The 20,378-nt window shown below is 44.1% G+C and overlaps 1 protein-coding gene across 2 annotated transcripts; it reads right to left on the bottom strand.

Annotated features, from left to right (window-relative positions):
• Positions 1-2,457: 2,457 nt before the first annotated feature.
• LOC120948112 (protein transport protein Sec24A) lies at positions 2,458-11,810 on the bottom strand. Of its 2 annotated transcripts, none has more exons than XM_049607212.1 (15): positions 11,623-11,810; positions 7,429-9,296; positions 7,246-7,348; positions 7,040-7,166; positions 6,838-6,947; positions 6,500-6,731; positions 6,269-6,426; positions 6,088-6,161; positions 5,847-5,998; positions 5,494-5,747; positions 5,030-5,395; positions 4,744-4,949; positions 4,571-4,668; positions 4,355-4,493; positions 2,458-4,264 (listed from the first exon to the last, which is right to left on the bottom strand). In XM_049607212.1, exons 2-15 carry the CDS (start codon positions 9,267-9,269, stop codon positions 4,153-4,155), a joined length of 3,972 nt encoding a protein of 1,323 aa, XP_049463169.1. In that variant the 5' UTR covers positions 9,270-9,296; positions 11,623-11,810; the 3' UTR covers positions 2,458-4,152. The 2 variants fall into 2 exon arrangements, with proteins under 2 accessions (XP_049463169.1, XP_049463168.1); XM_049607211.1 differs by having other exon boundaries at positions 11,669-11,810.
• Between the last annotated feature and the right edge of the window lie 8,568 nt (positions 11,811-20,378).

Below are 20,378 nucleotides of genomic sequence, written 5' to 3'. Positions count from 1 at the left end.
TGTATGACTCCATTACTTAAAAAAAGCGACAGAAATAAGGCACCAAGTTATCGGGGGATCACCTCATTATGTGCCACCTCGAAAGTATTGGAACTGATCATTATACATCAAAAGCTACTAAATGTACGAAATGTAATACTACATTTATGCACTAGTGATGAGCAAAACGGCTCCGACCGACTGCAAACAATTTCGGAGCCGGCTTCGCATCAACGGCTCCAGAGCCGACTCCGCACCCACGGCGCCGGATTCGACTCCGGAGCTGACTCCGTACCCGCTAGTCGGCAGCCGGAGCCGTCCGGAGCCGTCGGAGCCGTTGGAGCCGTTGGAGCCGTTGGAGCCGTTGGAGCCGTTGGAGCCGTCGGAGCCGTCTGGAGCCGTTAGTCGGCAGCTGGAGCCGGTCGGAGCCGTCGTAGCAGTTGGAGCCGACGGAGCCGGTTGGAGCCGGTTGGAGCCGGTTGGAGCCGGTTGGAGCCGACGGAGCCGGTTGGAACCGTTGGGGCCGTCGAAACCGACGGAGCCAGTTGGAGACAGTTGGAGCCGTCGGAGTAGTTGTAACAGTCGGAAGCATTCTGAAGCGCATCAATTCCCCGATATTAGTGATAATTTTATTGTAAAAAACAGCTTACGAGTAAAAAAGAGTCTTCTTCATTTATTGATATGAAGTTTTTTTGTGTTTTTTTTTTTCAAAAATAAAGCCAAAAATAATTGTTTGCTCCTTAAAAAAAATGATCCTCCTTGCTAAAAATGAATCAAATTAGGAGGTCAAGGAGCAATAGAACTTTGACGGGAGGTGGGTTTGATAAATTACGAAACAACGAGGCAGAAGAGTGTAATTATGGCAGTTTTGCACGGTTGTTTACATCGACTAACGTGTATGGTTTAGGCCGCACCTGTTTTTTACCGAATAACTTTATTTTCCATCTTTTATGAAAATAAAGATCAATAATAGTTTGATTCATAGTTTTTCCCTATATATATACGGAGCAAACAATTGTTTTTGACTTTATTGTTTAAAAAAAATACAAAAAAACTTCAGAGCAATAAATGAAGAAGACTCTTTTTTTACTCGTAAGCTGTTTTTTTAAATGAAATCATCGCTGATATCAGGAAATTAAAGCGCTTCAGAATACTTCCGACTATTACAACGACTCCGACGGCTCGAACTGGCTCCGTCGGCTTCGACGGCACCGACGGCCCCAACGTCTCCAACCGGTTCCGTTGGCTTCAACGACTACGACGGCTCCGTCGGCTCCAACGACTACGACGGTTCCGACCGGCTCTGAACGGCTCCGTCGGCTCCGTCGACTCCGGACGGCTCCAACCGGCTCCGTCGGCTCCAACTGCTACGACGGCACCGACCGGCTCCAGCTGCCGACTAGCGGCTCCGACGGCTCCAACGGCTCCGACGGCTCTGGACGGCTCCGACGGCTCCAACGATTCCGGACAGCTCCAACGGCTCCAACGGCTCCAACGGCTCCGACGGCTCCGGACGGCTCCGACGGCTCCGGACGGCTCCGACGGCTCCGAACGGCTCCAGACGGCTCCGACGGCTCCGGGCGGAATCTACGGTTTGAATTTTTCGGAATCGGAGCCGGAGTAGCAATGCTCGGAAGCGATTCCGAGCCGTGGGTGCGATTCCGGTTACCCATCACTAGTCCGGAGCCGTTGATTCTCCGCCGGCTCCGCAGCCGTTGGTGCGCTCTGAAACACCCATCACTACTATGCACTACATCTTTACACCGGTAGAAAAGTTTTATAATGTTGTGTTAAGTATTATCAGAACAAACGCGGAATCATTATTATACAATAATACCAACTAATGTGAAGTAAGACAAATTGATGCAAAATATGAAAACATGAATTAATTGGCTAGGTTAGCTCTACGTAATAAACACAGTTATAAGTTTTCCATACTCACATCATTTTCATCTTTTTGTTTGGTTTTTTTTCTGTACTAAATACAAATTTGCGAATAGCAATGCACTATAATTTACATTACAGCCACCACACATTGTTTCGAGTTTATTGCGGAACGACACCACGAGTGCGTAGTAAAAATGAACAAAATGGTCGAATTTTGCACAATACCGTTGCGTCGTTTGAAACCGTGCTGCCAACTAGATCAATAATTTGGTCGTGATGACGTTTCACCGATGTTCGAATTGATCGACTTCGAATAGATTTGTTGCTGTCAATTCAAATATTATAGAATAGCATTTAAAACAGTTTTAAATGACAACGATAGAGGCTGGAATGTGATACTGATTATATATTGACCCGCTTGCAGCTTGTAGTAAAAAATAGCTTCAAAAAGATGACGAAAAATTGCAAAAATGATGACGTATTTTTCCCCTCTCCTACATTAGGGACAATCGCTTGAACACGGCTGGCTAGAAATGTCGATGTTATTTTCTCAATATTTGAATCAAACATAGTACATTGCAGAGATGCAAATTACATGCCAAACAAATTTGCGGATTGGTATTTTATCTCATGTTTATAAGCCTTACTCGTTACAGATATATTACACCAAATTCTTCCACTATCCCGCACTACATAAATTCCTCCCCGCTAGCTTATGTTGATTTGTTTGTCAACCAAACATTCTAACTAACAAATGTGATCTAGTTCTGGCATACCTGCATTTTGAATCTTCACAATGCGTCACGCGTGTTTCTCTGCATTTTATCTCACACTGGACGGGCAAACCGAAAGACAAAATTAAACAACGGCAGCCTACATTAAAACGGAAGGGCGTTTTTTTCCTATTGCAGCGCAACCTGACATCTTGATTAAGCTACGTTCTTACAAATAGGCATGAATAACTTAGCAAAAAGTATTATTTCAAACAAAATTGCAAAAGTACGCATCATATGCGACTTAACCTTGTTAGCTCCTCAACACTGCACTGAACAAGCTGTAAAAGAAACAGATTTTAACGGTTTGAGAATGAGAATTTTTTATTATCTAAACCTCAAATAAACCACATCATTGGACTTCTGGTCTGGTTTTGCGCAGGGAAAATGTATAGGGCACTGAAAAACAACACAATCAACCCTAGACTGAAGTTAATCATTGAACCTGTATGAACATATAGTATATAAAGCTAAGGGTTATGTATAGAAGAGGGACAACATAGAACTTTAACATGAAAATTGCATCGGTGTAGATTTTGGTTTTTCAATATCTAGGGTCGTTAAAGAACCCACATTCTTCGATAGCGTTGTAACGTGCGAATAGTATTTTCAAAAGTACTTCATAGCAAACAGCTCGATCATTACGTGTAATTCTTATTTCCTTGCTGTCCTGCTCGTTCGTACGAGCCTGGTGGTGGCTGCCCAACCAACGCCTGAGTTTCTGCTGTTTCGAATAAATTGTCTAGTATTAGGAAAACGGTTCATTTGACTACGCGAGAAAAACAATCAAATGTGTAATATTCCCGATCTCCTGTACTAAAATGTCTACAACGTTCGCTTGCATATAACATTTTGATTTGGTTCGTTGGAATATGCCATACATTATTGGGTACTTGTTTTCTGTTTATTCATTATTTGTTTCCTAAATTAAAACTAAGATATCATACCTGCCACACTAACTATTCTACTTGCTGATACACCATGGTGTGTCCCATTACTGCTACTGGTTCACAAATTTCCACTTTCCATTTTTTGTTCCAATTGTTTATAACCGTCTGCTTAATGCACTGTCGGGCTTTAATACGCACTATTTGGGATTATAATAGATCAACCCATGCCAAAGCAATATTTCTACACACACACACACATACACACACGCGCGCACACACACACACTCTCTCTATTATGCTAGCTCGTTCCGTTTTGAAGACCTGTGTTTATAGTTTCGGGACACGTCTGTTGCAACATCGGTATTTTAAGAGTTTTAAAATCGATCGAACTTATGTTTGAATGTCGCTACCTCACCATAGCTACACAACTGTGTATGCGAAATATGCATTGTAGGTTTATTGTGTTTGCACCACGAGCGTACCCGCAAAACAGTTCAGCTTAGTAAGTATGCTATATACATACAATGATACCTTTTAGTTGCAAACAATGTTTATCTTTGAAGAGCTGATGTAGAAAAAATCCTCTGGTTCGTGGCCATTTACACACTGCACCATCGCATTGTTTATTTTACTTGCGTACTTAAATGCTGCAAAAACTCGTAGTAGGACAGCGAATTTGGATTACGATCGTCTACGAATTTCTCTATCATTGCCGACCTAAATTGGCTGGTATCACTGGGAAAAGAAATGTTCAGCGTTAATCAGTTGCGCGGTACCACCGATGGCTGTACTAGCGAAGCTACGCTAAAAGCTAAGTTTTCTTACCGAATGACTTGCACATACGATGTGTAAGGTTTTTCTTCATTTACAATATCCAAGAAATTTAACAAAGCTTCACTCGCTTTCGTTTCCCGACTGGGTAGATCGATGCAAAAATCAGGTATTTCAGCGACTGAGTTGTATCCTACAGACAGGGTGGAGATAAATGTGTAAGTAATTTGCGATCATCACCAAGCAAAACCGTCCTTCACCCCAACTTACCCAAGATATCATGCACTATGCTTGAAGCCACATTGGAGCCGATATAAATGTACATGTACGGACCGCAATCAAGTAAAAACATCGATCGAGAGTCTAGCCTAGAAAAGGGAGAAAAGCAATAGTAAAATTAAAAAAATCTTCTCATCCAACACTTTTCATGACTCGATATTTACTTCTCGGCTGATAAGTGCAATCGTGGCGGCTCTAGCTTGTGTCCGTCATCGACGTAACCACCGTTACCCGATACAAACAGGCAATCTAATAGGTAGAAATCGGGATAGATGTACCGCATCAGTTGATCCAGCGGAAGGGATTTCATTTCACTCATGGCAAACACACGATCGTCTAGCCGTGTGCTCGTCCCCGTGCGGAAAGCAGGCTAAAATACAGAGCAATTATAAAAATAAGATTCGAACCGTTCTGGAGGGAAACCCAAACAAGGAAGGCATTGCCACTTACATGCTTCAACATGGCCAGTATGTACAAAGGCAGCAGTCGCAGATTTTCCGGCACCATTAGTTTGCTCGACGTTTGGGCCAGATTTTGCACCAGCCTGAACGCACTGATGATGTCGACCGTTGCATTAATGAAGGCATCTCTGGCATCGGACAGACTGGACGTTACGGAACGATCGACGGCCATCTTCGACAGTAGCCCGACTATGCACTGCGGATCGGCCGAGTACATCACCTCCGACAGGCTTTCCGTAACCGGTATGCACAGCGTGTGCACGCGGATACGTCGCTCTGCCTTGCTGCTCGTGTAGAGCAGGGCCGCTTGGAAGCAAACCGTCTTGATTTTGGTTAAGCTTTCCTCGTACGTTATCTGCAACAGAACAATGCGATTCGCTATTAGCATATGCTTGCCTCGCCGTAGCGTTGTTGATAAAGCAGCTAGATTATGGTAGTCCGCACAACACGCACCTGCATTCCAAAGCCTGCGTCCGGATTCACGTTCGGCAGGGACAGTAGGTCCGTCGAGCGGACAAAGAAGTTACCGTGGAATGTGTGTATTGTCAACCCCCGAGTGCACCGTACCCGCATCACCGCCTCGAACCCAATCTTACGCGTCAGATAACGCTCCAACGACTTGCGAAGCGTTTTCACTAGCTGCGGCTTCGATTCACTGTACAGCGGGATATGGTGCATGCAGCCACCGCTAAATTTGCTAATGCCAGCTGATAAACAAAACAACAAATCAACAATAAGAAGAAACAGTTTAGTTGTGCTGTCAAAATAATCCTGGCGTATTCCTTTCGCCGCATTTTGCTACTCACAAATTGTTGCTAAATCACAGTATTGACTATTTAGTAAAAATACATCGACAGCAATCTGCTGACCGGAGCACTCCAAAGCGAGACGTTTGTAAAAATCTGTAGCCGGTCCTAGGTGGGCCACTTCCTTCGAGGAACGATTGTTTGGATTTTCTCTGCAGAAAGGTAAATGCAAATGGAAAAGTCATTGAATGTAGACGATAACGATCATATTTAATTGAAAACATTATTTTCAATTAAATACCTTGACTGCAGTGCTCCCGGACCGTAGTTGGGTAAACATGTCTGGAACACTGTAACACGTCCACCGGAAGCGCTCTGTAAAAAACAATTACACATCGATAAATGTTTACCTTTTTTTTAAAATAACAAAATTTTATCCTTTTTTTGTTTTGTTATTATCAAATGCACACACACACACTTACCATCAGCTTATATGCCACTTGTAACGCCGCTCCCAGAGCACTATGAGTATCGTGTGTGTGTTCGAATCGTTTGGGCAATTGTTTCAGTAGATCTTTGACCAGCTCTTTGCACGACTTCAAGTTCACTAGCAGATTGTCCGGGTACGGAAGAAACACGTCTAAATGATTAAAAAAACAAAACAAATTGCTTAATAATGTATTGTTCATTTTCCAGGTTCAGTTAACAGTTACCTTCAACATCCAAAACCGTCACCTCATGCGGTTGATTGTATTCTTCAGAAATGTTGTAGAAATGAATAGCACTGTTGTACGCAATAAATCCGACCTGCGTACGGGCATCCCCGGGCAGGGAATCCAGATGCTCCATCAGTGTATTGCAAACCGTGTACAGGTAGCCCGACTGTTGGGCTAGCGATGATACATCTAATAGGAACAGATAGATGGCCGGTTGTGGTGGACGCAGCTGGGAAAAGGTGGATCGTACATTTTTAGTTACGTTTGCCAATGTTTGGAAGACCTAGACTTCTTTGGTAGACCTCTCGGTCGCACTCTCGTTCTCTCTGCCTTACCATGTATTCTGATGGAGCAATAAATTCGATCGTACTGGACTTGATCTCCGGTCTTCTGGTTGGATCGCCATAGGTTTTGGTAACTGGATCATACTGAAATTCTTCCGGCACTGTGTGTCAATAGGACAAATAATATCGATATTAATTTTATGTACATCGAGCAGTAGTAGGCACAAGTTGCACAAAACAACAGAATACATACGATCGTTTGTACGATAGCAAAGATTGCACTGCCACTTTTTGCTATCCGAGAAGAACACGAATGGATTTATGTACGTCCGGCAGGATTTGCAGCGTACGATTGTGTTGCAGGAGATAACGGGCAGGTTCTGAAAAGTATCAATATGGATAGGGTAAGCGGATAGTGGCATTGTTTCGTTTTATTGCCCATTTGTTTATGCCACTTACATTCAAATCCCGGAACGGATGAATCAACAATCCCAGTGGTAGGCGTGATTTTTGCAACAGGGACGATGATTCCGGTATCTTGTTTAGAGTGCATCGGAATATGCTGCAAGGAGTGTGGAAGGAAGCGGGACGCCAAAATTAGAAAATCGTTCTCAAGTACAAACAACAATCGACAAAACTTACTCCGGATTGCAATTGGCCGAGCTTTGCAGCGGATTCACCAAATGTATCGACGGTGGAGTCACTCGATCGGTGGGTAAAACGTGTCGATTCTGCAGCAAGTCGACCGCATTGGTGCCCCACAGGCTGTTGAAGCCAGTGCGCACAACATTTCTCGAGTAATCTCGCCCGTACCCACCGTCATCGTATCCCGCCTGATATTTGCTCTGATCGTACTGCTGACGCTGTTGTTGCTGCTGATGCATTTGTTGCTGAGGTTGCATCTGCTGTTGCTGCTGCTGCATATACTGCGGATGGAACTGTTGTTGATTCTGCTGATGCTGTTGCTGTGGTGGCTGCTGGAACTGTTGCTGTTGTTGGGATGGAAATTGATGCTGTGGCTGGGTCTGCACCGGAGCGCCAGGTTGTTGCATCATAGCAGTGTACGGGTTTTGCGACGGAACCTGACCACCGCTCGCTGGCGGAGGAGCAGCACCAGCCATCGCCGATGCCGGGGGATACATGGGCCTTTTGTTCAATGGCGTTTGTCCGGCACTGAGTGCTGTGGGCATAGTTGAACCCAAGGCGGCACCTGTCGGTGGAGGAGCATTAAACTTTCCCATCCCAGCGGCTGCCGCCTGGAGCGATGGATTAGTAGTGCTACCAGGCCCATTCGGCATTGGACCTTGAAGCATCGATGATGGCGCCGTTTGTTGCTGCGGCTGCTGTGTATGCTTTAGTGGTGGTTGTGACTGTTGCTGCATTTGTTGATACTGCGCACTGGACGGTGGTGGCGCTTGACCGTACCCCCGACCAGCCGCTCCTGCCGGATGCGACGCAAACATAGCCGCTGCGCCCATTGTACCGTTTGTGGTAGCGGTGGAGGCAACTGGTGGCCCACCACCGTTAACCGTTGGTGGTGCTTGCTGCGACTGCTGATTCGGCGCCTGCGTCGTTGCTGCTCCTGCGCCAGCTGCCTGCGCAGCAACGCCCATGGTAGGTGGCCGCTGCAGGCTTAGATCCTGCACGCTGGCGGTTAACTTTTGCACACTTTGCTGCTGTCCGCCCAGTATCGTCGGACCGGTCAGCGTTGGCGTAGAAGCGTTCAGTGGCGTCGACATACCGGATGCACTTTTTGGTGGCGTGTTGATGAGATTGGCTGCGCCGGGCTGCTGTGCCATTTTCGCACTGGACCAGTTGTTGTTGGGACTGAGGTTGTAGCCGCTAGCGGTAGCCTGCCCACTCGGGAGCGTCTGAGGTGCGGCTGGTGGCGGTGGTTGAAGTTGACTAGATGCCATCGACGGAAGATTGTTGTTGTTGTGGTTGTTGTTACCGTTGGTGGTAGGATAGAGCCGCGCCGGTTCGGACGCTAGTGCCGGCGCCGTCCTGGGGGCTGCCACGGCCACTGGTGGCATACCATTGCTCCCGAAAGCCGGTGAAGATGTACGTGACGAGGTGGTACTGTTCCCGTTCGTAGTTGCCCAGTTCTGTACAATGTTAGTTCGAAGCTGCGTAGGCACTGCTGATCCTTGCGACGGTATGGGGAATGCTGCAGCCGCCGCTGGCGGTCCTCCGGCGACAGCAGCACCAGCAGCAGTGAACGGTTTTGCTGTAGTGGGCGGAAGCTGACTGTTCGCTATCGCTGGCGGAGGACCATTCGGCAATGTAGGTCCCTTGGATACGTTCGATGCGTCTCCAGATTGTCCCTTATACAGCTGTTGGTCTTGACTTTGCGGCTGCTGGAGTTGTTGTGGTTGCTGCTGCTGCTGCTGTTGTTGTGGGTACTGATACTGCGGACTTTGGCCATTGGAAGTGTGTGGGAAACCGTTGGGAATTCCATAATATTGTGGTGGATAAGACATCATCCAGATGTAGTGGACGCTTTAATAGAGCTAAAATTAAACACAAAATAATAAATTAGTATAGAAAATGCAAGAAAAACTGTACACTGTTATTAATTAACTATTAATTTGCACACTGCCCTTCAAGACCCTCAACTTCGTACAACGATATATCGATATGAAACAACATATCGTGTCCTGTCTTAATCGCTTCCGGATAGTAGGTTCGGAATCGATTTCCAGAATCGGAATGGGCTCAGGAATTGGTTCCAGGATCGGCTCTGGAATCAGCTCCGGAATTGATTCCAATACGGAATCGGAATCGGGTAGGTCCGATTCCGAGCTCCCACCACTATTCAGAATACTTCAGTTTTTAAGGATATTAATTAAAACTTGATTTCCTTAACATAAGTCTCGGCAATAACACGATCTGTTGCCATGTAATTACGATGTAATAAGTTAATGTTTTATTGAAACAAAACAAAGATACGTGTAATACAAAATATGCAGTTCTACGCATAGCTACGCGAGACTTAGAAATTATCAATTCATTAAAAAGAAATATCTTTGCATTCGTAATGTGCGTTGTACTACACACACACACAGTCAAAAAGCAGCTCCTCATCTCGCGCAAATGTTGATCTGCGCTGCCCAGACTGTGTCACTACCACAAAGGGACAGTGGAACAGACGGCTTATTCAACAACCTTGCTAAGCGGCCGTAGATAAAGTGCTGTTGGTGACCGTGAAGATCCCAGGGAAAGACGGTGGAATGAACTTCCTTCAACCCGCACGCATATGTCGACTATTTGCGAAGGTTTTGTTTTATTTTAAAGAGAACCAATGTGTACAGAAGGTGAACAAACGTTGCTATCAGGAGGAGTAGCAATTATTTCTTATCAAAAATTGACGATGCGCGATTAGGCGACTACTACAGAGACTCCTTTACCTCGTCTCGTTTTCACTCGGCTCGAACACTATGAGATGCACATGTATAGCCACGTGTTTAATTGCTACGTGTAGGGCCAGCTTTCATTGATATGGTTGTATTGAAATATCGCGTAAAACGTACGTTCTACGTGATCAACGGTGGTAATACAATCATCAACGTTTGTAATTGAATGCTATCCATGTATTAGTTGCCCCTGTTCAGTTCCAGTGGAACAATCATTACCAAGATGTGCGATTCATTGGGTGAGAATCCAAATTTCGTGTGCATGATGACGTAAAATTATCTTTAATACTTCAATAAATGTAAACAAAAACTGTGAAAACAAAGCAATCTAAGGTACAGCGCAGCCTTAAGCTAACTGCTGAGTCATTATTGTGTTGGTGACGCACGATCGCACAGCTGAGGATGGATAGGTAACTGATGCGAGTTACACAAAGTGAAACTGCTACGTGATCGTAATTCAGCTGTTTGTTACAATATTTTGATTATATTGAATACCATACATATTGTGCAGCTACTATTTGTTGAAATTATAGCAAACTTTCGTATTTTAAGTTAATTTAACAATATCTCTACAAGTGATACAAGTGATGAAAACTGAAAGATTTGCTTGACACACTCTCGAGGTCAGGCAGCTCTAGACAATGCAGAGCAGCAACAACATCGATCATAATTGGTGGCGTCCTTCCACCATGTTAATGACCCAATTTGTGCCGAACAAAACGAAACGTTCCTTTATCGTGCACAGATACACACACACACGCTGCCAGGCAAATCGACAAGGGCAAACGGAAATCCCAGCCAGTGGATTATGAATCCACTCTGCAAGTGAGGAGGACGACAACGACTTCATTCAAGGAACAATCTGGCCCAAACCCTGCCCTCTGTCCGTTTAACTCAGAGACACGTTGACCCTCGCTTTACACACAACGCAACACACGCTCACACACTAGTATACACACATACGCACACACACACGCACGTCAGTAATTGAATGCAAATCGCAATACACGTTCAAACGAAATCCTCCTCATTCAAGGAACCACTGCACACGGAGGGGTTACAAACGGGCCTGCTTCAATCAACTGCAACTTCACCACAGTACCATGGGGATCGATTCGGGTGGGTAGATTGTCCACTCTTGCACTATGCAGCAATATAGCAGGTAAGGCTAGTTGCAATATCATTTCACAATGCGCGACACCACCGAAACCTTCACCAGCTTTCGAGAACAACCTACTCCGAGCGAACGACACCACTTCCAACTCATCATGAATCGAGCCAATTTTTTTTTCGTAATCATTTTACACACTGCCAATCGAAAGCAAGGAGGAGGGAGGCACATTCCACAAACGCAGCGAACGACACACATCTACATCGCGCTCGCTGCAGGATCTGCACTTCGTTAGCACGGAACGCACATTACCTAGCTGTACTATCAATCGCGTTCTATCAATCGTACGAATGCTTACGTTTATTCGCTAACGTGGCGAGTAATTTCGGTGAAAACTATCCGCACTCTTGGCCACTATCGAACACGGGAAAATAGGCACCACCAAGTTCCGAACTGCGCGAAAGAGGAAAAGATGCGAAAATGCGACTTGACAGCTATGTTACGTGGCCACGAGCTGACGTTGTCATGTCTGTCAACTTCCACAGCGCACCCAAGGTACAATTTTTAAGAGGTAAAATGGTTGGTTTTTGGTCGTATAGTGGTTGAAATAGCATATCATTCTGTTTTAGGATATCGGAAAAACAATCATTTGTTACTTTTCATTAGATTTCATTAAATTTTAATTTACAACTGCCAAAAGAAAACCAAACAAGCGTCTTCATCACCAGAGTGGCCAGATTATTTTTGCGGTTTTCGGTAGGCGCATCAAAATTTTATCGGTAGTTTTCGGTAGGAGTTTAACCTTCGTTTCTATGACCAAAAATACACCCTCATCTTTATGACCACCTACCCGGGTAGGTAATACATTATATAAGGGAATTTGTATTTTAATTAGTCAAAAAATGTCTTATTTAACTTATTCTATGCAGCTATAATAACAATACTTCTTTTTAGTTTATAAATTTATGAAGTATGGCTTTTAGTTACATAAATTGAATGCATAGCAATTAGTTCAACTGACACTAATACACCGCCATGTCTTCCCGACTGTCGGGGCAATCATTTCAATCTATGTGACTTTTGAAGAATATTAAGAGCTAGAAAACTTGTTGAATAGATTCTATAAATATAACTACATGCATTGCTATACATATCATTACAAAATTAGCGACTAATCGAAACCAAAATCCTTTATTGTATGTATTACCTACCCGGGTAGGTGGTTATAGAAGTAAGGGGTAAAAGTTGATTTTATTTTTTAAAGCACATTTTAAAAAATTGAAAAATTCTGAACTTTTTACCACTTTTGTAAAACATGTTTCTCTAGGCATTCTAATTTTTTTGCATCGATTCGATAATCCAATAAAAAGTTATCATAAAAAGAATAAGCAAAACATACCCGGGTAGGTGGTTATAGAAATGAAGGTTAAGATTATTTCGGTAGTTTTCGGTAGGCTTTGAAGTGTTGAGCCTACTTAATACCCCCCCAGGGGGGGAGGGGGGGGAGTTGTCGTAGATGGAAGCTAATCTGTCCCATGAGGAACAGCACGAGAAAATAACATCTTTCATTTATTTAAAGGAGATAGTTTAGATTTGGTTCATAGCGCCCGCTGCGCAAAGCGACGGAAGAAATCAAGGCGTTCATGCCTCCCGCTGCGCAAATTCGAGCAGTTTTCTGCGTAGTTTTTTGCGTCGTTTTGTGTCAAAAAATACGTAAAAAAATACACTAGACTTCAGCCAAAACTACGATAGCCAGCGTATTTATTGCAGTTTTTAGGTGCGGAACGAGCGCCATCTGTTGAAGGAATGGATGAACTATTTCAGACGGTGGAGCAAAAAAAAACGGCCGAAAAATTCAAAAATATTGGCGCCCATTCCTTCCTCCTCCTCTTCCTCTAACTCCCTTCCCCTCCCTGCCTTGCCTTATACTTGCGCTTCAGCCCGTGCCTTTCGCCGTCAGCTGATTGTGTGTATGCGTTGGTGTATATGGACATTGCGGTTGTGTATTGTAATTGGTGGGTGTTAGCATTTATTTATTCGTGTGTGACCTTGACGATGCGGGAGAAGCTGGTTCATTTTGGGATTTAAAGTGTTATCGGTGTATTGATGGTTTATTTTATTTCGTGCCGCTGCTGATGATGCTATTTAATGCCCGTGCCAATCGAGGGTGAAGAAGCCAATTTCAAACAAGCGTACGAGAACGTCTAACACTGATCTAATATATTTTTTTTAAATCTGAACATGTTTGATGCTTCAACGACCTTCTAAACATCATGTAGCACGGTGTATAGTGGCAATAAAAAATATTTTTTTTTCAATGTGCCGGAATTTGTCTCGAGTTTTCTGGCCACGACACACACACACGGACACACACACAGCGCGGGGAAAGTGATCGTCCACTCTATCATGCCGCGATCCCCCTCCCCTCCCGGTGCTTTGGATGAGGATGCGCTACAAGTTAAGCCAGCAATTCTACCGATAAGGTAGCGGAAATCGATCGTGCGTGTACGCGCGTTCGGGGTGCGTTCTCGCGTACGCGCGTGCATGCGTGCGTGCGCGTGTGTGTGTGTGCGTGCGGGAACCCCAAAACTGTTTGATTCTGATGCGTGCATTGTCACCGGCTGCGTCTACACACTCCATGCATTCTCAGAACACGCACTGTACGCCGCCCGGTCGATTACCGCTACCTAGGAGACAATACAACCATTTAATTGGCACCACCATCTTTGCGACCGGTTCTGCTGTTGGGGGTATTAAAAAGACAAACGATCGAAGCAAACGTGCATGTGATATGTTACACATTTCTTTCCAATTCCGCTAGCGGACGCAAGTGGAAACAAAACTTGAATTGAATTCATACAAAAGAGAATTCTGGTTTGGTTTATTACGGTGCGCGTATGATACTGCACCTGTCCGTCCAGAATCTGGTGGCTTGTTGGTTTTGAGTCGGTATCATGACGCCGTGCGACCGGCACTGCCTTGGAATGGGTTCGGATCGGTAGGTTCATGTTTTGGTCGAGTGCATTCCGTGCATTTGTCGCGTCACAGCGGTAGCCCGGCAGCAACAAAGTCAAGACAAACTCTTACCCGGGTGTGGACTGCTATGCTAAGTTCTTTTTATTATTATTGGCGTAATAGCCAACGCGATCATGCCGGCCTTTTCAGGACTTGAGTACCACGTAGCCGGAGCCGGTGACTAACCCCTTGCTACGGCGGATGGTTCATACGCGATTAGAACCCACGACGGGCATGCAGATGTGCGGGATGATGGCGGTGCCGCGGGCCCGCTCCTATCCAGTGTGCAACTTGCATACTGCCACACTGTCTCCTGCCCGGTGCATACGCAGCAGGCAGGGGGAGGGATGCACCTCCACCATAAAAAAAAAACCGTCATGAACCAGCGGTGGATCTAACGGTAGGCGGACTAGGCGGTCACCGATGATCTCTAGTCTTTGATATGCCGTATGTCTACAAGTATTAGTGTTGCGGTAGCAACGGGTAGGTTTGAGGCGATTTTTAAATTGCAACGGCTGAGTTGAGGAGATTTAAATTGCAACGCAATATTTCATTTGCAACGGCTAAGCATGGGTAAAAATTCGAAGCTATTGTAACTTATCGTATGAGAACGAGATCGCTGGCCTAAATAAACATACAATTTTGGAACGGCCCGTTTCTTGAGCTCATCGATAAGCATAAGCCACTCGAACAACGTGTAGGGTAATAAAAATATTTTAGAGCTGGTGCATCCGGTAGGCAGACAGAAATTAGGAGAAAAATGCATGAAGGACGAAAAACATGCATATGTGCATGTAACGAATTCTTTCAGTTATCTACCCAAAACGGTCATAAAATTTCAAGTTAGTTTAGGATCAATCTAGAATGCGTGGAATTGAAGTATAAACAAAACACCATACGAAAACATAAAGCACACTGGCACCAATACAATTAAACAACGTGTACGGACACGTTCAACACCATCAAAAATGTTAGTATATAAGAACCAATTTTGTCAAATAAACGGCAGATCTAATTTAGAAACTGAACGGAAAACGTCTCGATTTTCTTGAACGTCTTGGCCTTTCCTAGGTTTTTTCTTTAGGTCTCATCCGGGTCCCTCTGCCCCCATCCGAAAAGTTATTGAATGAATTGTGCCACTTTCGAAGCATAGGTTCCCACGAACCGCGAACACTAGCCGAAGGTTTAATGTACAATTTATTTTGGTAACTCCTTTCGGGCAGAAACCCATCTTTTATATAAATTTGTTTTCGGTTGGATCTCAGGACACTGAAGGCCTTTCCTTCGCGTGGCCTGGCCCGAGTTCCGCCGTCAACATTGGTGGCTCCAGAGAGGAAACGAATTCTCATTCGTCAGTCAGATTGAAGCTCCAGTTAGGAGACGAATTCCTTATCATCCAGAGATGAAACGAATTATTATTCGTTAACATTGGTTTAGCACCGGAGAGGATGCGAATTATTATTCGATCCAGTTTGTAAAGAGAGTAACTTTACAAGAACGATCCTGTCCACAGAGAAGGCGTTCAATTTCAAGGATTATGGCAAAAGGAACAAGCGAACTCTACCTGTTGGGATAAATCCTTCAGTTATTAAAAAACTGACCTACGCGCTACCTTGAGCAACAGTAGTTGCATAATAATTTCGGTTGCTAAAACCAGAGAAGGAAGATCAATCAACACCAAAATGGGTTTAAAGAGCAAGAAGTACTTCGTTAATAACGAAGCCGGACTCTGCAGACTGTGTACACAGGCAGATGATTCCGAATCAAAAATGGTCCAGTGTGAAGAGTGTGACCGATGGTTTCACTTGGCTTGTGCTAAGTTAAACACGAAACCAACCAACGGGGAAGAATACATTTGTATTAAATGTAAGGATTTTTCGCAAGATATGCCACTTCCCAAAGACCACAATTCTGTGGTATCGGCTTTGATTGAAGCACTGAAGCAAAATCGTGTGAACGATAATATGTTCTACAAACGTACAACATTAAGAGAACTTCCATATTTCGATGGAAGAGCAAAAGATTGGCCTAAATTCAAAAAGGCATTTGATGAAACCTCAGAGGAAGCTGGCTTCAGTAATTTAGAAAACTTGAATCGCCTTCAAACATATCTTAAGGGAGACGCAGAAAGAAGCGTAAGATCACTTTTTCTGGATCCCGTAAACGTGAATATGATTATTAAAAGGTTGGAGGAATTATACGGAAGACCTGAAATCGTTTATCAGGAGTTGCTGAACGATGTTACAAAAATTCGGGTGGAAAATAATAAAATCCCCGAACTAAGCGAAGCGCTTGAAAATCTTGTAACAAACATACAGGTTATGAAAAAGAAGGAATATTTGTACGATCATCGACTTATTGATGATTTGGTTGGAAAAATGCCATTTCACCTTCAATCTAATTGGATTGTATACAAAAGTAACATCCAGAAAGACGAGATTGTCACTCTTGCGCATTTATCGAATTGGCTCATACCAATCGCGAGCACAATACGGCAACTGCCGAAACAACATAATCATTTGGATTATTCAGCAACTTTACATATACCAAGCAAAGGTAATGACACATTCTTTGATGATATGATATTTTGTCATAAAGGATCGCTCAATCCAGATCCGATAAAAGATCGGCCAGAACACTCAAATAGCTTATCCAGGTTTATTAATGATAATTCATTAGTAGAAAATAGTTCATCGGGAACAAACGATCATTCGGAAATCTTAGGTTTTCTAGGAGCAATCACTTCCCAAAATAACATTAGTTCACACGAACCAAAGGAAGAAGAGAACGAAATAATTAATAGGTTGCCTCACAAACGTAAAAGATTGAAACCACCGAAAAAGAAGGTCAAAGAGAAGAGGAAAGATAAATCAGTTACAATGTCAACAGAAACAGCATTAGAGTGTGCGGACAGAAAAGAAAATCAAATGCAAACCCAAGGCAATAAGAACAAGGAAAATCATGAGAGAACGATTACAGTAAATAGAAGTGAGCAAGAAATTGAAAATTTGCTAGAACCCATACACATTTTTGGTCTCAAAAAGGCAATAGAGGTGAAGATTGAAATCTTAGATAAAGGTATATCATTTGATATCAGTAATGAAGTACGAACAGTATCAGAAACTTCGATTGGTAAAACATTTATTGATCATGATCATGAGAATATTTTGTTAGATATTGAACAAAATGAATTGACAAATTTCAATGTGCAGGAAATAACGAAAACAGAATTGGAAAAATATAATGATATAAAAGAAGTATCAGAACTCGAAATAAATAATCACGAGCTTGACAAAGATAACGATAAAGCTCAACATTCAAGAAAAGACGTAAATACACTAGATATGACAATGATCACAAGTTGGAACACTTTGAACAAACAAATCTTGCGTGGGTTAAAAATAAAATTAGGCTTTTATGAAAAAGACAATTACAATGCTGGTAGGACTCATCTGAAAATGAAAATATCAACACAAGAACCCGTCAAAGCGAACACGAGATACAATTTGAAGAAATGGTCCTATTATTGGAAGGAGTTTAAAATATTTTTGATGGAAATACAATCGATTGCGAAAGTAGTTAACATAAACGAGAGAATAAAAAAATATTTGCCTAAAGAAAGCCAAGAAAAAGAGCATACATTGAAAATACAAAAGCTAGGTATAAATGAAACATTTGCAAAAACTGAGGTACAAAATAATCTTTGCAAACGGTTAATTGGTTACTACGTGCACTTACTAATTTGGATTTCGAGCATCCTTGCAACATACGCAACTTTCACCAAAGCACATGGTGAAAACAGACTTCAACTTCCTTACGAGAGAGGAAAACTATTTAATCATCTGGGGAAGATTCTGGAACCGCGCAGACATCATCCGAGGCGAATTGCGACAGACGTTGTATCAAAAGCAAGCATCATATATAAGCATCTGCTGATCGTCATCTAACCGTTGCATTGCATCGATTGAAGATTATTCAATTCAATTAAGGAAAACAACATATTGAATGGAAGTAAAATAGCTGGATCAAGTATCCATACATCGCTCAAACCAAGAGTTAGGTGTAATTCATAGTGATGAATTACAAGGGGGAGAATGTTGCGGTAGCAACGGGTAGGTTTGAGGCGATTTTTAAATTGCAACGGCTGAGTTGAGGAGATTTAAATTGCAACGCAATATTTCATTTGCAACGGCTAAGCATGGGTAAAAATTCGAAGCTATTGTAACTTATCGTATGAGAACGAGATCGCTGGCCTAAATAAACATACAATTTTGGAACGGCCCGTTTCTTGAGCTCATCGATAAGCATAAGCCACTCGAACAACGTGTAGGGTAATAAAAATATTTTAGAGCTGGTGCATCCGGTAGGCAGACAGAAATTAGGAGAAAAATGCATGAAGGACGAAAAACATGCATATGTGCATGTAACGAATTCTTTCAGTTATCTACCCAAAACGGTCATAAAATTTCAAGTTAGTTTAGGATCAATCTAGAATGCGTGGAATTGAAGTATAAACAAAACACCATACGAAAACATAAAGCACACTGGCACCAATACAATTAAACAACGTGTACGGACACGTTCAACACCATCAAAAATGTTAGTATATAAGAACCAATTTTGTCAAATAAACGGCAGATCTAATTTAGAAACTGAACGGAAAACGTCTCGATTTTCTTGAACGTCTTGGCCTTTCCTAGGTTTTTTCTTTAGGTCTCATCCGGGTCCCTCTGCCCCCATCCGAAAAGTTATTGAATGAATTGTGCCACTTTCGAAGCATAGGTTCCCACGAACCGCGAACACTAGCCGAAGGTTTAATGTACAATTTATTTTGGTAACTCCTTTCGGGCAGAAACCCATCTTTATATAAATTTGTTTTCGGTAGGAACTTAGGACACTGAAGGCCTTTCCTTCGCGTGGCCTGGCCCGAGTTCCGCCGTCAACAATTAGCGACAAAGGCCCCCGGAAAGATGATCGTAGGGATCCCATGACCATCCCCCTCCCTCCCCGCTGGCAATTTAAGTATACCGTTCAATCTTCCAACAGCTGTGTGCCAGTACCCCCTGCTCCCGGTCATGCGCAGCGGGAAAGGAAAGGTACGAATATGGCGGTGGAAGGGAAGGAAGGGAGGGAGGAAGGGAGGGAGGGAGGGAAAGAGGGAAAGAGGGAAGGAGTGAAGGAGAGAAGGAGTGAAGGAGTGAAGGAGGGAAGGAGGGAAGGAGGGAAGGAGGGAAGGAGGGAAGGAGGGAAGGAGGGAAGGAGGGAAGGAGGGAAGGAGGGAAGGAGGGAAGGAGGGTAGGAGGGAAGGAGGGAAGGAGGGAAGGAGGGAAGGAGGGAAGGAGGGAAGGAGGGAAGGAGGGAAGGAGGGAAGGAGGGAAGGAGGGAAGGAGGGAAGAAGGGAAGGAGGGAAAGAGGGAAAGAGAGAAAGAGGGAAAGAGGGAAAGAGGGAAAGAGGGAAAGAGGGAAAGAGGGAAAGAGGGAAAGAGGGAAAGAGGGAAAGAGGGAAGGAGGGAAGGAGGGAAGGAGGGAAAGAGGGAAGAGGGATTCCCTCCTTCCCTCCTTCCCTCCTTCCCTCCTTCCCTCCTTCCCTCCTTCCCTCCTTCCCTCCTTCCCTCCTTCCCTCCTTCCCTCCTTCCCTCCTTCCCTCCTTCCCTCCTTCCCTCCTTCCCTCCTTCCCTCCTTCCCTCCTTCCCTCCTTCCCTCCTTCCCTCCTTCCCTCCTTCCCTCCTTCCCTCCTTCCCTCCTTCCCTCCTTCCCTCCTTCCCTCCTTCCCTCCTTCCCTCCTTCCCTCCTTCCCTCCTTCCCTCCTTCCCTCCTTCCCTCCTTCCCTCTTTCCCTCCTTCCCTCCTTCCCTCTTTCCCTCTTTCCCTCTTTCCCTCTTTCCCTCTTTCCCTCTTTCCCTCTTTCCCTCTTTCCCTCTTTCCCTCTTTCCCTCTTTCCCTCTTTCCCTCTTTCCCTCTTTCCCTCTTTCCCTCTTTCCCTCTTTCCCTCCTTCCCTCTTTCCCTCCTTCCCTCCTTCCCTCCTTCCCTCCTTCCCTCCTTCCCTCTTTCCC

This window comes from Anopheles coluzzii, chromosome 2, assembly GCF_943734685.1.
Source record: "Anopheles coluzzii chromosome 2, AcolN3, whole genome shotgun sequence".
Lineage (NCBI taxonomy): Eukaryota > Metazoa > Arthropoda > Insecta > Diptera > Culicidae > Anopheles > Anopheles coluzzii.
Note: the sequence above shows the minus strand (reverse complement) of the source record. Positions and strands in the feature narration are given on the sequence as shown.